At 34.4% G+C, this 18,082-nt stretch overlaps 1 protein-coding gene across 3 annotated transcripts in view; it reads right to left on the bottom strand.

The window, feature by feature from the left end:
• Positions 1 to 17,750, bottom strand: part of VPS41 (VPS41 subunit of HOPS complex) — a 169,907-nt gene extending 152,157 nt beyond the window's left edge. The window contains exons 1-3 of one of the 3 annotated variants that reach the window (XM_039336737.1): positions 17,694 to 17,750; positions 11,835 to 11,873; positions 5,381 to 5,488 (exon numbers count right to left, since the gene is read on the bottom strand). In XM_039336737.1, coding sequence (XP_039192671.1) covers positions 5,381 to 5,488; positions 11,835 to 11,873; positions 17,694 to 17,714 — 168 coding nt within the window. In that variant the 5' untranslated portion in view covers positions 17,715 to 17,750. The other 2 variants (XM_039336738.1, XM_039336740.1) reach the window with 2 other exon arrangements.
• Between the last annotated feature and the right edge of the window lie 332 nt (positions 17,751 to 18,082).

The following is an 18,082-nucleotide window of genomic DNA, read 5'->3' as shown; positions in this document are numbered from 1 at the left end:
AAGCCTTAAGGACAAATGCATACAAAGTCAAAATTGAGAAGACAGCAACAGACAGTAAGTGCCGCCTATGCAAAGAAGCTGAAGAAACAGTGGACCACTTGGTAAGCTGTTGCAAGAAGATTGCACAGACTGATTACAAGCAGCGGCATGACAAAGTAGCAACAATGGTGCATTGGAAGATCTGCAAAAAATATCATTTGCCTGTAAGCAAAAACTGGTGGGATCATAAAATAGAGAAAGTCATAGAAAATGATAAAATTAAACTGCTCTGGGACTTCAGAATTCAAACAGACAAGCACCTGCAACATAACACCCCAGACTTAACAATTGTCGATAAGAAAGACAAAAAAGTCTGGATAGTGGACGTGGCAGTGCCTGGAGATAGCAGAATAGAAGAGAAAGAACTGGAGAAGATAACAAAATACAAAGACCTACAAATAGAAATAGAAAGACTGTGGCAAAAGCAAGCAAGGGTAGTACCAATAGTAATAGGCTCCTTGGGTGCAATCCCAAAACAACTGGAGCACCACTTGAACACCATTGGCATTGACAAATTCACTATTAGTCAATTGCAAAAGGCGGCCTTACTAGGAACTGCTTCCATCCTGCGACGATACCTGTAATACCATCAAACATCCACATCTGCCTATCCCAGGTCCTGGGTAAGGACTCGATAGGTAGACAAAATGCCAAATCCAGTCTGAACATCTGGCTGACTGTGCGATGATCCATAATAATCCCCCAGTGAGGCACTACCTTGACATGGTTGTAGGGTTTGTATACTCTGAGGAAGATGAGAGCTATGCCAGAGGTTCAACCATACTGGACAGGTCTCATCAGAGGAGTCAGACAAAGAGTGTCTCTCCCATAAAAAATATGGTGAGACGTAAATTTCAGAATGCCATACTGGCTCGGACGTCGCCCGGGTTAACAAGGTCCGCGCTAGATATTGGAGTTCCTGGATATCTGGTGAAAAATGGGTTACAGGACTCAGGACTGTTGGCTGAGCAACCAGGGCCAGCAGCTGCAGAACTGCTAGAAGAAAAGGTGTTTACCCGTCGCAGATACACAGTGATGGAAAACAAAGAAATAATGATCTGTTACTACAGGATCAAGTCCAACAAGAAGAGGATATCTAAAACGAATGCACCAGTTATTCATTGTCACCATTACTATTTGTTATTGCACTGTTTCCTCTGTCAACAATACTGAATAACTCAGGACATGGCTATCAAACATCAAAAAACATCTACCAGACTATCCCATCTCCTTTACATGGATGATCTGAAGCTGTATGGAAAAACATCATCTGAAATAGAATCGCTGCTCAACACTGTCCGTATATATAGCCAAGATATTATTATGGAGTTTGGCTTGGACAAATGTGCCACACTTACTATCAAACAAGGAAAAGTAGTGAAAACTGAAGGAATCAAGATGCTCCACGAAAATAAAATTAAGAGACTGGATGAGGAAGATTACTACAAATACTTGGGTATCCTTCAAGCTGACAACATCAAGCACACTGAAGTCAAGAAAAAGTCCCCTGGCCCAGGAGAGAAGTGGCAAGTTTGACAGACTTAGTCTAATTGGGAAGGAAGACAGAGTTAACCCATTCGTGGATTCTCCATCTATCATGCTGGAGAAACAAAAGATCAACTCCTAATAGACCTGTAGGTCGGGACCTCATTTGGGGTCGAATGACCATTTCACGGGGGTCGCCAAACAACGCAGTCCACCATTTTTTCCCCCTTTTCCTTAGCTGTGCTACTCCCTTTTATTCTATTGGCTTTTGAAAGCCAATAGGATAGACTCTCTTGAATAGAGTCTAATTCTATTGGCTTTCAAAAGCCAATAAGAATTGTCCAGGCTGTCTCTGCCCTGCTGAGCCCGCCAAAAGTCCCATTCTGCAAATGGTGCTTCACCAGTTGAGTAATCCTCGACTTACGACCGGTTGGGGGTCGCGGCATTAAAAAGGTTGAGAATCACTGTAATAGACAAAATGATCTTGGAAAACTGGAAGAAAAGGAAGACCAGCCTGAATGTGGCATGGATTGACTACAAAAAGGCATTTGACTCTCTGCCACATGACTGGATAATCAAGTGCCTAGAAATAACAGGAGTCAGTAGAAACATCAGAACATTTGTGCAAAGATCGATGGCACAAGGAAAGACACAGTTGCAGGTCAATGGTGAAAGACTGGGAGAGGTTAATATCAAGAGAGGAATATTTCAAGGAGATTCATTATCACCACTACTATTTGTTATTTCACTGTTTCCTCTGTCAACAATACTGAATATCTCAGGACATGGCTATCAAACATCAAAAACATCGGCCAGACTATCCCACCTCCTTTACATGGATGATCTGAAGCTGTATGGAAAAACATCATCTGAAACAAAATCGCTGCTGAACACTGTCTGTATATATAGCCAAGATATTGCAATGGAGTTTGGTTTGGACAAATGTGCCACACTTACTGTCAAACAAGGAAAAATAGTGAAAACTGAAGGAATCAAGATGCCCCACGAAAATAACATAAAGAGTCAGGATGAGGAAGATTACTACAAATACTTGGGTATCCTTCAAGCTGATAAAATCAAGCAAACTGAAGTAAAAAAAAAAAAGATTAGAGGTGAATACATCAAGAAAGTGAAGACCTTAAAATGAGGAAATACCGTGAAGGCAATCAACACCTGGGCAATTCCAGTCATTAGATACATAGCTGGAATAGTGGAATGGACACAAGCAGAACTAAAAGCAATGGATAGGAAGACCAGAAAAATAATGAAAATGAATCACGCCCTTCATCTATGCAGTGACATTTACAGAATCTATCTACCAAGGCAAATAGGTGGACGTGGAATGCTGGATGTACATCAGATGGTTGAAGAAGAAAAAATGACTTTGGAAGAATATCTGAAGGACAATGATGAAGATGCACTGAAATTAGTATATCAGGAAGGCTTACTGACTACTGGAGAGACCAAACTGGCCTACAAGAAAGACCAAATGAAGAACAGAATACAGGCATTGGAAGACAAAGCACTATATGGCCAGTACATTTAAAAAAATAGCTGAAAAAGCAGATAATAACAAGACTGGCAATGGCTAAGAGCAGGAAAGTTGAAGAAAGAGACCAAGGGACTAATTCTGGCTGCACAAGATCAAACCTTTAGGAGAAATGCATACAAAGTCAAAATTGAGAAGACAGCAACAGACAGTAAGTGCCGCCTATGCAAAGAAGATGAAGAAACAGTGGACCATCTGGTAAGCTGCTGCAAGAAGATCACACAGACTGACTACAAGCAGCGGCATGACAAAGTAGCAACAATGGTACATTGGAAGATCTGCAAGAAATATCATTTGCCTGTAAGCAAGAACTGGTGGGATCATAAATTAGAGAAAGCCATTGAAAATGATAAACTGCTCTGGGACTTCAGAATTCAAACAGACAAGCACCTGCAACATAACACTCAGGATTTAAGAATTGTAGATAAGAAAGACAAAAAAGTCTCCAGTACCTGGAGATAGCAGAATAGATGAGAAAGAACTGGAAAAGATAACAAAATACAAAGACCTACAAATAGAAATAGAAAGACTGTGGCAAAGGCAAGCATGGGTAGTACCAATAGTAATAGGCGCCTTGGGTGAAATCCCAAAACAACTGGAGCACCACTTGAACACCATTGGCATTGACAAATTCACCATTAGTCAATTGCAAAGGCGGCCTTACTAGGAACTGCTTTCATCCTGCGACGATATCTGTAATACCATCAAACATCCAGATCTGCCTATCCCAGGTCTTTACCAAGGACCCGATAGGTAGACAAAAATGCCAAATCCAGTCTGAACATCTGGCTGACTGTGCGATGATCAATAACAACAACAACAACAACAATAGATTAATTATTCAATATTATTGAATAATAATATATATTGTATTTCTAGACTGCCCATCTCCTTCAAGAAGGAACTCTGGGTGGTGTACAGTATAATATAAACATATTAAACTGTACATAAAATTAGAATTGAAATGTTAGAAGTTACTTGAGGATTAAAAAATATTGAAATTAAAAGATTATAAAATTAAAGCTAATTTCAAATAGACAAAAATTCCAAGAAATTGGTTAATGAAGGCAGAGGGAGGGCTTTCATGGCATATAGTTTGTATATGATTTTATTTAAGGTTTTTGCTTGTCTTTTTTATTAAAAAATGTATATGCTATTTTTCTCACAACACTGATTTTACAATTTGAATTAAAACAAAAAGAAAAAGAAAAACAGCAGCATGGTACTATGAATACAAGGAGACCGTTAAATGGGCTCCTAGAGTGGCACAAAGCTTGGACAGTCCAAATTTTTAAAGCTTCTGAGATAATTCTTTTGAAAGCCTATAACAGGGGTAGGCAACCTTGGCTCTTTTATGACTCATGGACTTCAACTCCCAGAATTCCTGAGCCAGCCATGCTGAGGGGAAAGGGAGAGTTTCCAAGCTGAGCCATGCTGGCTCAGGAATTCTGGGAGTTGAAGTCCACGAGTCATAAAAGAGCCAAGGTTGCCTACCCCTGGCCTATAACTATACCTTGACAGTGTGAATATTTTAAAAAATTGAAAATATACAAATATGTAGCACTTTGATAAAATAGAAATATGTAACACTTTGGCTGATTATTATTTGATTTAGAAACTTTCACATAAATTGTATGAGAGATCTACAAGTAAAAATTACTTCCAAGGTAACTTTTCATTCTGTGAAGAGTCAAAACAGAAGAAATCCTCACTACTGCCATCTATGAATTATATTTTCAAAAGTACATGAGTAGTTTTAATTACAACATAATTATATAACATTATGTAACATTCATAAAACTTCAGTTTAAAGTGAGTAAGAGAAAACTTAAAAATAGTTTGTTCTATTTTTGCATGTTCTATTTTTAAATCTAAAGATTAATGCAAAAAACTCACTGCATTTAGGATCCAATACAAATCTAAACTATCTGATAAGAATATCAGCAAAATTATTGGTTAGTAAATTGATATGGGAAATTCCTCAGTAAAATTTAAATCCCAACCCTATACTTGTGTTCTATTTCTTCAACATTGTGGCCATGAATAATGCCAAAAGACTATTTAGATATTTAAAAAAACTACTTTCCCAGAACAAATTGTTTCTGAGCAAAGAATAATACCCTCATACTCACCTTGCCATTTCCTGTCAGAACCCCAGAAAAAAAGCTTGCAGATTTCGTTCTTCTTTTGGAATTACTGGTATTAATTACATGCTCCCAAATTCCTATTGGTTTGCTGAACATAACAAATAAAAGTATAAGGAAGAAATAATACAGTCATGCATGTTTTTTAAAATTAATAACTTACTTTCTCATGGATTGTCATACAACTGGCTATATCCTTTTGAATAATTTCTCCAACTCCATTAGAAAGCCTTTCATACTTCAGTTTGGGTTCTTCTTCGCTGACATCTTCCTGTATTAAGAAACAGCTTAAGAATTTATTTTTTACTTTATTTTATTAATAATATATATATATATAGCCACCCATATGTGTGTGTGTGTGTTTGTGTGTATATATAGATACATAAAGACACACACAAATACATATAAACATACATACACACCTATGTATAACAATAATATTAAAATATATTATAAATATATAAAAACAGACATTTTAAAAATTAAAAAATCAGCACTAAAATGAAGACGATTTAAACTAAATATATATATACAAACCCCAAACTGAGATAGAGATAGAGAGAGAAAGAGAGAGAGAGAAAGAGAGAGAGAGAGAGAACGAGAACACCATCTAAAAAAATCTCTTATTCCTTGGGACCTTCAGTCCTGATGGGACAACCAGGTTTTGAAGGAATCATTTCCTCATAATCCTTATGTACTGATACTAGTCACAGAATACTAAAGAGCAATCACCACTGAAAGTTCTCTGTTCTCTGATCTTCTTTGGGAATACTAGTAGTTTTAATCATATCAGGGCCATGGAGTATGAGGTTGAAGACTCTTTTGTTCATCTTTCTTACCAGCAATGTATGAAACAAAAAGCCAACTACCTCTACTTCACTATATCACCCATAAATACCAGAATAAATTACATCAAAACCACTGTATTATAAATGTTACTTAGTTATTTCTTGAAAGAAAGATTGTGGAAGAATGGATATTCAAAGAAGAGACACTTTTAATGCTAAACTGTGAAAATGTTATTTTTTAAAAAATGAAGAACTTTTCAAATTTTCTATAAACTATTTCAGACAGATTCATTCATGTATCCCAGGATAATTTGGGATCAGTCACCGGGAACTGAGGTTTTGTCTTCCTCAACCAGGGAAGTGATTGAAGCCCTGGGAAACAGGCCCCTCATCTATCAACAGGAATGGCTGATTTACCACCAGCCAATCAAATACTTAGAAGGCAAGGGCTGGGCAGCACAAGCAAACAACAACTAAGGACTTAAAAGCCAGCCATCAACACACTCCAATCAACTTCTAAAAACCCACAGGCATCAGGCACTATAAATAAATACCACACAGAGAACAGCACACTTTGCTAGAGAGAAATTCCGTGAAGATGGACTCCAGCACGAATCTGAAAGTTCAGAAGACAAATCCTCTTATCCCAGTGACTGACCCAGATTGGATCCTGAAGATTCATTCATATTCAAACACACACACACACACACACACACACACACACACACACACGTGTGTATGTATGTGTGTGTGTATGTATATGTATATGTATGTGAAGGTGAATGCTCATTCTCCGTATCAGTGTTCTGTTTATAAGGGCTTACAAACAGAATAAGTTTATAAGGCCCTTATAAACAGAAGAACATTGACATCCCCTAAACTCCTCTGAAGATATTATATAGCAGTGGTGGCTAACCTATGGCATGCATGCCAGAGGGGGCACTTGGAGCCCTCTCTGTGGACATGTGCGCCTCACTTTTTGGCTAAGTTTTTGCAGCAAAAAGCCATTTCTCAAGCCCCTTCCTAGCCAAAACAAGCCTGACACCAGAAACAGATTGACAGATGACCTGAGTGCTGCATGTGTTGCTCTCAAACTTACAAAGTATAAGTCAAGGTTAGACAAATTATCAGCATGCATACAACAGCAAAAATCACATTAATTGTTCAAAAGCCTGCCAAAGGGAAACTTTTATTTATTTATTTATTTATTTATTTATTTATTTATTTATTTATGAGACTTATATACCGCTTTAAGTGCAAGCACTCTCTAAGCGGTGTACACCAGTAAGCAATGTATATATATATTTCAGTAAAAAGTTGTTTATATCATTGAAAGCTTTGTCATTGTGTTTTACTTTTAAGACAAAAGATGTTAATGTGTAAGTTGTTTTTTCTAAACTAAAACTTCAGTATTCAGATTAAATTGCCGTGTTGGCACTTTGCGATAAATAAGTGGGTTTTGGGTTGTGGTTTGGGCACTCGGTCTCTAAAAGGTTCGCCATCACTGTTATATAGCCTGGTAACGAAACATTTGGAAACCAACCCACAAGCTCAAAGAACGAAACTTTGCCCTCATCCTAAATCCGAGCTATAGATATTTGCCACTATTGCATATGTATGTATGTATGTGTTCAAAGTCCATGTTTAAACTCATAATTACCTCTTTGAATAAAGAGTTAAACATGAGACAACTTCATGATACAGAGCAGAAGCACATCTGCAATTAATCACCTACTCTCCAGTTCAAGATTTTAATTGATTTAAATTGATGCCTTTTATGGCACATCTTAAAATTGACAAATTCTATGCTTTTATTGATACAGTAATCAAATGAATTATCTTCTGATTTGCAATGTTATTTAATTCAACTTTTACCCTGTCTCCCAACAAGCCAGATAACATTTTTTTAAAAAATACCAGCAGCTTTTCATATTGGTATTCTATTGGCATAAATATTCTCAGTTTATTAGCAGAGAAAAAGAAGCATCTTATTTAAAACTAGAAAAAACTATACTTAAATTAGAAAACCAAACTGTTATAAAAGCATATATTAAAAGAAATTGGGAGCCAATATATGCAAAGTTAGAATTAGAAAAAAAAGATCAATGTTCAAATCATCATTTAGCCATGATTCTTGCTGGGTAACTTTTGGAAAGCTATAATCTCTATAATCTCTCCGACTCATAAAGCTACTTTTACATATACATGGGGAGGGGAACCTTGTGGTATCCCAGGTTCCTAAAAGAAAGGTAGGTTGAGAATATAATAACTATAATGGGCAAATCTCTCCGAACCTGTATTTCAGAACACAGAAGAATGTAGGTAACACATTTTCAAGTAATTAAAATTGTCATGCTTTCCAGGCTCATATAGCTGGAAGTAGCAATATATAATAAAATTAATCTAAATAATTATTGTGTGCTTGCATAGTGCAATCTTCTGTAATATAAAAGGGTTGGGCATCATTTTATAAGGAATGTTGGAAGTTAATATGGACTCTTTGGGATTATATGGGGTATTATTTTTATTGTTATTTTACATCAAATGTTATATTATTTCTTTATTGATATACATTCATTTAGGACAGGAGACAGTTACAATACAGTAAGAAACCAGTATGTTTCAATAGATTAATATCCTCAAATACTGAGATACTGAAGCTATGGTAAAAAAAAAAATCTTCATTTTTTTTTTACACCATAAGATTTTTGAGTTAAAAGAGCTTTATGGTAATTTTTTTAAAGAAATGAGATTAATATAGAAACATCAGCAATCAACAACAGTCTAAAACAATGTGTCAAAGTGTCCAGCAAGAAGCAATTTTAGTCAGTAAATCTAACACTGAAAGTTGTTACCAGTCAGAAAGACTCAATGTCAAATTAGAGCAAAAAGCATACATCAGACAAATTACCTGTGCTCCTTCGTTTTTGACAGATGGAAAACAATTACATTCACAAACTTAACACAGTCTACAGCTTGTGGGTGGGTAGCCATTAAAGCATAATTGTATTTTTGTACATCTTTATTGTGAATTACTCTTGCAATGCACATATTATCAGTGCACTTTGGAGGGAAATATATAAGTTGGAATTGAATTCTAGGCATCACATCTTTATAATAAGATTCAATGGGAAGTTGGGCATCAAATGTGCAACCAAAGTGAAAAATTAATTGCAGTCTTTCAATGCATAAAAGCATTGATCCATGGACCATTAGATAAAGTTACTGGAAGTTTTGCCTATTTTATTTATGAATGAAAATTAAGTAATTTTGCTTCTACACACATACAGTGTTCAAACAACATATATTTTCAAAAGCTCAGTTTATTGAGGCATTCTGCCATTCTTCGAGACAATATGACTAAAATGAGAAACTTTCAATATTAGGCATGCTAATATACCCATTTTATGATTTTTTTTACAGGTATTTCTTATGTTAAATGAAGGTCAAGCTAAGAGTGAATTTGAGGCTTTTCCTCATATAAATAAACAAAATAAAAAATTATATTTAAAATATAATATTATTCTGTTGTCACAAAATGTATCTCACCTCCCAATAAAATATGATAAAGCATAAACAGCATTTGATGAATCTGAGTTTAATGTTTTTATTTCTTACAAGCTTTTATGTAGCCTGAACTTCCAAAAGTAAACACAAGGCAGTGTAAATAAAAAGTCAATTTTTTTTTAAATTTTAATAATCCTACAAATCTACAAATAAAACCATCAGTAGCCTAAGTTAAGATGACAGTTAGCTACGTTTCTATGACAACCTAGTTGAATAGTACAAGTCATGACTTGCATCAAAGCTTAAAATTTAAACAGAGTGACATTTACTCCATACAGGAAAATTCAGTGTGCGCACACACACAAAAATTTATACCCATACAAAAATACACACATATTCCCAGACTCATATATAAAAATATAAATATAAACATACAAAGAGATACACACTTTCTCTGCTAAAAGTTTTTAACTAAATATACGGCAGTTTTAATAGATAGCAAATGCACTATACATTTCTAATGTATTTTCAAACTTTTTTTAAAAAAATAAACATTTTACTATGTTACAAACTGAATTACAAGAATAAATAATTCATTATCAAAGCAATTTTGTACTTAAACTATTGGCACAGTCTTTTATTAAGTTCAAAGAGAAGAATTGTATAGTGTTATATCAAGCAAAAACAAAGCATTGTTTTTTGTCGGATTGTTGTTTTTTATTTTGCATTTCAAATATACATAGGATTATCTGTGATACAACACAAAACTTTTCAAAATCCATATTTTAGGCTGCCCAGTTCTTTGGATTCTTGATATTATAGACAATCACAGTCATGTTCAATGTCTCTTGGGGAGGCAGTTCATTAGTAAGATTAATAATATAAAAAATATCTGGTATGAAGCTACAAATCATGGTCATATGAGGTCCTCACTTAATAATCCACAATCCTAAACTAATGATAGTAATGGGGAATACTGGGATTGGCATGATAAATCAATATGCTCATGTGACATGCTTTATGGCTGCATCACTTGACAATGAAATTTCCAAATAACCTGAGTGCTATCTCAGTTGCAGTTGTTGAGCACCTTTCTAATCTTTTTAGGAATAACAACTGAGGTTCCTCACAAAACTGACTCAAAACAGAGAACAAATACCAATAGTAAGAATTATGAACATCCTGATTTCAGTGCTTCAGAACAAGGTCTTCAAAACCTTATGGAAGGCCAACAGGGTTCAGCCTGAAACTCAGGAGATAGGATATTTTATAGACATGGACCATCACAGAAGAGACATGGGTCCTGGACATACTAGATGACTTTGTTCCAGAAAGGGCACAATTGACATATAATATGGATTTGTACAAAAGCCATCCTAGATACAGCTACTACTTGCTCCTCACGCAAAAAGTCTGTTCCTAGGAGAATTCATAAATTATTCACCAGTTCTATCTGGAGGAGCTCTCCATTCCCAAAGTCTTTAGACAATCAGAAGGATACAATGATTAATGGTACTGAAAGCTGTTAGATCAAGAAAGGCTAGGACAGATATATCATCCTGCCCTAAATTGATCAAAGATGGCCTGAAACCTTGCCTTTTGTCAAAGGCAAGACTACCTTCTTTTTAATAAACTTGCCTACAAAAAGGAAATTGAAAATCAGACTAGAGTTGATCCACTATCATTGGCTTCTTATATAACACTATAAGACACATACTCATATAACTCAAGTTTCACCAATGTTTACTAGTACCATGTGACAGTGAATTGCAATTTTATAACTTAGCTCCTTATAAAGATCCCAAAGTCATTTCAGAAACAATTTTCATTCCATTTAAATATATTTTTTAAAAAAATTAATAAGACAAACTGCATTGTGGAAAACATTGTTCAAAGGCCCAATTTCACAAAATGAATGAAATAAATTATACTATCATAATAAATACCTATTCTTCTTTGTGTCAATCTCATTTTATATATGCAAACAAAAACAATAGCATATAGGTTTCAATTCCTCACATGATTAGTTAAAATATATTCTTTTAGCAGAAAAACATCCATATTATCACTTGTGTTGCATGTTCAGTAGAGCACAGATCCCACTTTTAACTGAAGCTTAGGAAATCCCTTGTCATAAAATAATAATCAATCCTCTGTAAATAAAAAGCTTCCATATCTACAATGAAGCAGAGAAATCAGAAATGAGGAAAAATAAAGGCATGTATACTTGCTTATTAACAAAGAGTGACATTTAATGAAACTGCAGTATGCAAAAGTATTTTTGCAATGTGCAAAAATAAAGGCCCTTCAAAATAATCTTACCTCAGACTCATCTGTCATTTCTTCATCAGTCACAGGCTCCTGAAAACCATATAAAAGGAGGAAAAAATTATAATGTGGAAAAAGTTGATAAATTAACAATACAACCCTAAACTTTACTGTGTTTAATGAAATTCATTCCTCAATAAATATCAGACTTTTGTCTCAAAATATGTCTTTTCTTTGAGGAGCAGGAGTGGGAAAGAAAGTTGTTTAAAATAAATCATAAATACCCATCTTAGATCTGCAAAATTGTAATTATATTCTAGTCAAAAACAGTGTATATAATTATGTTACCTAGAATATATAAAGCAGCACCAGAGAATTACAACATTGCTGCTTATTTGCCTAATTCAGATAGTATACAATCATTCTGCTGTTTTCAGATACACAAAAGTATCCCTACCACAGCAGTTTTGAGCAATTATCCAAGTTTTGCAAAAGAAATTCTTGCTCCTCTGACTTTTAATCCTCAGATAGTCACTAATCACTACAAAAATTGATACTGTATGACAGGGGTGTCAAACTGCCGGCCCGTGGGCCGGTTTCATCATACTGAAGCCGCACCTATCCCATTGCTGGCAATGCAAAAAGAGTCATGATACGTCACAACATGTCACTTGACGTGGCGAGTTTGACACCTGTGCTGTATGACATATTGACACCAAGCTCTTGAAATATTTAATTATATCCCATTGATTCACATATAAAAGTATAACTTCATTAATAAAAGTCAAACTGAGAAGATTATTTTTCCATCAAAATGTTTTTTATTCACATCATCTCTTTTATTCATAGCATCTTTACAAATGTCCCCCAAACAATCAATTAGCACAAATGTCAAGCATACATTTGCAGTCCCAGAAAAATTGGGCAGACTTCCTAAGGAGTAAAATGATGTTTTCTATATCATTTGGCAGCTTTTGAATATTTTATGCTCGTCAATAGGAACAAATATTCTGAATACTCAGTATTCAGAGTAATATAATAAGTAACCCCTCCTCGACTCATACTCCAGTCTTCTTCCCATAAAGTGTTCTATGTAGAATCACAATGTAGATATTCATGCTAAAAACAAATATCAAAGAATCTAGTGGAGATATAGGAATACATTTTTAACTATATCTCAAAAAATTATTAGCATATTTGTTACAACCAAATTTTAAACAAAAAATTATCCCATCCATTATAAAATTGGCTCTATTTCTCCCATTCATTATAAAAATCTTTAACAATGTTTTGCTTTTATGGTTTATGTAGAGAAATCTTTTTTCTTTACAATAGAATGTAGATTCTACAGGTTTTATTTCAAAGCTTAAGGAATCTAAAGTTAACCTCAAAAGGAACTCAGAAAGGAAGTAAGATGAAAACCAACATTATTCTTGGGTCTTATATTGCTCAAACCATCAACAAAAGGTTTGCTTTTAAAGTATCTCTCTCTCAGAAAGTAATGTATCTTACTGTGGCAATCACACACACACAAAATTGAGTCTACTCTTGATAATCTCTCACCTGTCCAGTAACAAAATCTGCTGATACCATACTTCCTTCAAGAGGTCAGCAAAATGAAGATTTACTTAACTTATTTACAGTTATCAATAGCAATAAAAGGTTACATCTAATATGCTGACACTGAATTTAAGCATTTTAACAGCAGCACACAATAGAAATAAAGACTTCATAAGAAGAGAAAGCATTACAAACTTTATGAAGTAACATTTTGACAACAAGATGAATAGTTGCAGCAGAGTCTATAATTGCTATATCGTAAGACTATATTTATGCCACAAAGTGAATTTGGAACAGTTAACTTATGTCTGAAACTCATGAGGCAGTCAATTTTTTAAAAATGAGAATGCTCTATCATTATGAAATTTAAAGTTCAGACTTATTAGGTCAAGATGGTGAAGGAATCACACAATTACAGTATATACTAAAAGATGTTTCATGGATTCTTTATAAATATCATGATTTATACACTAACTTTGCATAGGATGGGTGGGGGAATGAAATCTAGATATCTAATATGAATGTTATTTCTTTTCTTTTTTTTCCAAAACAATTTTTATTAGTTTTCCATTTTACACCAACACAGCTTAAGAACCCATGTGGGAACATGGTGATCCATTTTTTAAAAACAAACAATAATATAGTAAATATATATCCATTATTTCTTAAAAAATTCCCTCTCTATCTATATAGAATATTATAATCAAATTAATACAGTTTCAAATAAATTCATTCATTACTATGTCTAACCATCAACTGCATTAATCAATAAAAAATTAATCTATAAAAACCTATATTTCTTCACACATTTAAACTTAAGCTTAATGAACTCCATTTATTTAAAAACATTATAATCAAATCAATATCTTTCTAAAACCAATTCATTCACTAATATAACATTTTATCCAAGATATATAATTAAAGATAAACTAACATTCTCTATCTATTTATATTGTTATAGGCTCATTAAAACCTTTCTAAAACAAATTTTCATTGAATATATCACTCTATCTAAATTTCATTAATCAATAAAAGTTTACAAACTCATTATCCATCCCAAAGATCCTGTATCATGCTTTCTTAATTTTGCAAATATTTAATCTTAAACTAATATGTTCATTTACTATTCAGGTGCCTCAAGTATTTTTTTTTATCTAAATATTATTAACTCCAAAAATAAATTCTTCTCTTTCTCACCAATCTTCTATTGTTTTTCACTGTTCCTCCAAATCTCCAATAATTAATTCCATCATTTCCCATATTTCAATTCTTTTCTCCTTATACCATCTCTAATATTAAAAACATATAAAGCCTTTTAACAAAGTCCAATTCCAAATCAATCCAGATCGCTATAAGGCCTTTACCACATTACTATAATCAGCTTTAATGTTTATATCTTATTCTGGGTTTCTTTCTTGTCCAAACAGGTTTCCATAATCGGGCCTCCGTTTGCCACACTATACACTCCAAAAAGAAAACTCCCATTGTGCATTTTGTTAAATTAGTATAAAAGTTATAGTTAATCTGAATAACTCGTAGCAGAACATCATTACCCCTTTCTTTTAACACTGAATAAATTTCACTTAAAATTCTTTCTTTTATATCGTCCTCTTTGATCACATGTTATTTCTTGACCCAAGTAACTTGGTGTCCTGCCTCATTTTAGCAAACATTTACATAGATTACTGCCACTACTGGATTCTCTTAAATTACTTACGGGGTGGAGGAGGGGACAGGGGGAGGGGAGGACATTGAACTGAACTTGTAATCCATCTTGAAAGCTAAATATCCAAAAGCAGAGTTCAATGACTTATTTAGGTCCAAGTATAGTATTAGATCATGGTCCCTGCAAAGTCTTAGAACAGTGGTTCTCAACCTTTTTAATGCTGCGACCCCCAACCGGTCGTAAGTCGAGGACTACTCAACTGGTGCAGCACCGTTTGCAGAATGGGACTTTTGGCGGGCTCAGCAGGGCAGAGACAGCCTGGACAATTCCTATTGGCTTTTGAAAGCCAATAGAATTAGACTCTATTCAAGACAGTCTATTCTATTGGCTTTCAAAAGCCATTAGAACAGGGGTTCTCAACCTTGGCAACTTTAAGACTTGTGGACTTCAACTCCACAAGTCTTAAAGTTGCCAAGGTTGAGAACCCCTGCATTAGAATAAAAGGGATTAGCACAGCTGAGGAAAAGGGGGAAAAAATGGCGGACTGCATTGTTTGGCGACCCCCGTGAAATGGTCATTCGACCCCAAATGGGGTCCCAACCCACAGGTTGAGAACCACTGTCTTAGAAGGTTTGCCAATTCTCATGTAATTTAAATGATTTTACTTCAAATCATCTCTGGTATCTAACTCTTAAACACACTCTCTGGATTCAGGTCTGGTTATAGGATAGAAACAAATTGATCATTGATTAATGGATTTGTTATGACTTGATGAAATGAATAAGACACCAAGACACCTTCCCTAAGTTCTTCTAGACCAGTGGTTCTCAACCTGTGGGTCGGGACCCCATTTGGGGTCGAACGACCATTTCACGGGGGTTGCCAAACAATGCAGTCCGCCATTTTTTTCCCCTTTTCCTTAGCTATGCTACTCCCTTTTATTCTGTTGGACTCCCTTTTATTCTATTAGACTCTTGATGTCTGTATGACATGAAGCAATGGTTAAACAATGAAAATTCACTGTATTTTCTTGAAAGACCTTCTAATCTGCCATCATGTTTTCATGAAATCATGACTTCGTGTATTTGTGCATGATACTGATGTTGTAGTTTCCCCAGTCTTCTGAATTTATATATTTTAATTCCCACATTTTAACAACAAAAAAGAATATCTGCACAACAGATAATTGTCCAGGTCTTTTTTCCTGATTTCAAATCCTGCAAAGGGAAACTTCTTTTCCTTCCATTGCCTTGTTTTGATGCTCAAATGAAATATGGCAGACAGCAAGCGCCAGCCAACTGTGAGACCTATCATTCTACCCTTATTTTATATTCAACTTCCAGTTTTGAAAAATCCTATTTTAAATATCTTGTTAGGATTCTGAAAAGCTGACATTAAAAAAAAGATCAGAGGATCACAGCCAAAATAAAGACAAGAATATAATCTAAATCTAATTAATACTGAATTCTCTGGAGAAGAGTATCAATAATCATTTTAAAAGGTTTATTACATGTTATACCAAACTGTAGTATTCTTTGCGGAATCAAAGTATTCTGAAAAAGTGAACCAAAGTATTCACAATTTCCAATGTGGGTTCATTGTTATCACAGAATCAAGTGCTAGTTATTTACATAAACAAAATATACACTGAGATTTAATAAATGGGAACAATCTTATTTCTATTCTGGCATTCAAAAGTTTACAACCATCCAGATATAGACATACATTTGTTTTCACTTAATGTAGATCTAAAAAAATCTGTTTATGGCAAAGTAAAAGAGAGCAAGTTAACTTTCAACTTATAAACTTTATTGATCCATTGTAACTCTATGAACATTTGATTAAAATTAGACCACTTCTTATTGAACATAATTAATTATGATGTGCAAAACTAGCCACTGTAGTTTGTAAATTATAGTTTATAGGTTGTCTTGTTGTCTTGATCTGTTATGTATGATTTAATTCAACAAATGATTAAACAAGATTTGATTTAATGCAAAGAGTAAGCCTGGACATTTACTGTTTAGTAGGGTTATGCAATATTCCAAAAGTTGCTTTAAGCACATGAAGATGTGAACACAAACCAACCTAAACGTCATAAAGCAACTGCATATTTTCCTAGAAGTACATGCACCTGCCTTAAGGTGCTGCAGACAGGCACTATATTAAAATTCCTTTCAAAAGCCTTTGGAGATTGAATTTGAAGACTGCACAATCCATAATTTAAGACCGTTGCAATTAAAGTTCATAAAAGCAGACCGCTAAAAAACCTTAATACATTTATAGCTATATCTATAACAAGGAATCACTGTGCTAGAATAAGTTAATTTATTATTGTATTACTGCAGTTTCCTGCAATCGAAATGAAAACGCGCACGATTTTCACATAATACTTCCTTTAAACTCTTGTAGCAATCCTTCTCCATCATCTATAAAAGAATATTTTATCTTCAAGTTCCCTGCTTTTATCTTTTCCCCATCATTAGATTCTTCCTGATGTATATAGTAATAGCAGTTTCCTCTTCTCATTTCTTTATCGTTTGCTCACCTACTTTATTTTACCAACCTCAGGGACTTACAAAAGCCCCCCGTTCTCCAAAGTTTCCGTTTTATAATTATTTTTCGACACTCTTCAGGATTCTCCAGACAGTTCATAATAACTAGCTTGCTGCGTGTATAAGTTTTACCTTTTCCGCAGTTTCCGCCATAACGATACGTGCAATAGTCACGTGAGAATGCCGGAAGTAGAGCCATTTAGCATGCTGGGTAATGTAGTTCCTCTTTTCCGCTTTTCTAGCTCCAGATTCCCGAAGGTTTAGAATCTCTAAAGATATGTTTTTCGAATTTTCTTTTAGGCGTTAGCGTTGTGAAAATAATAAAAATTAAGTATAAAATATAAGTCAGAACGTAACTACAATGACATCACACATGTATTTGAAAAACAAAGTGTTTAATACTATGTTTTATGTCGAAAGAAACAAAACAAAACAATGGATTCACCAGAAACAGCGGCGAAGCGATCAGTAAGCACCAATTACTTTTCTCGCTCCTTGTCTTCACCAACTTGGTGCCTTCG

This window comes from Crotalus tigris, unplaced genomic scaffold (assembly GCF_016545835.1).
Source record: "Crotalus tigris isolate CLP2741 ecotype Arizona unplaced genomic scaffold, ASM1654583v1 scf7180000017666.379230911805:20528666, whole genome shotgun sequence".
NCBI lineage: Eukaryota > Metazoa > Chordata > Lepidosauria > Squamata > Viperidae > Crotalus > Crotalus tigris.
The sequence above is the reverse complement of the archived record's forward strand: the minus strand, read 5'-3'. Positions and strand labels throughout refer to the sequence as shown.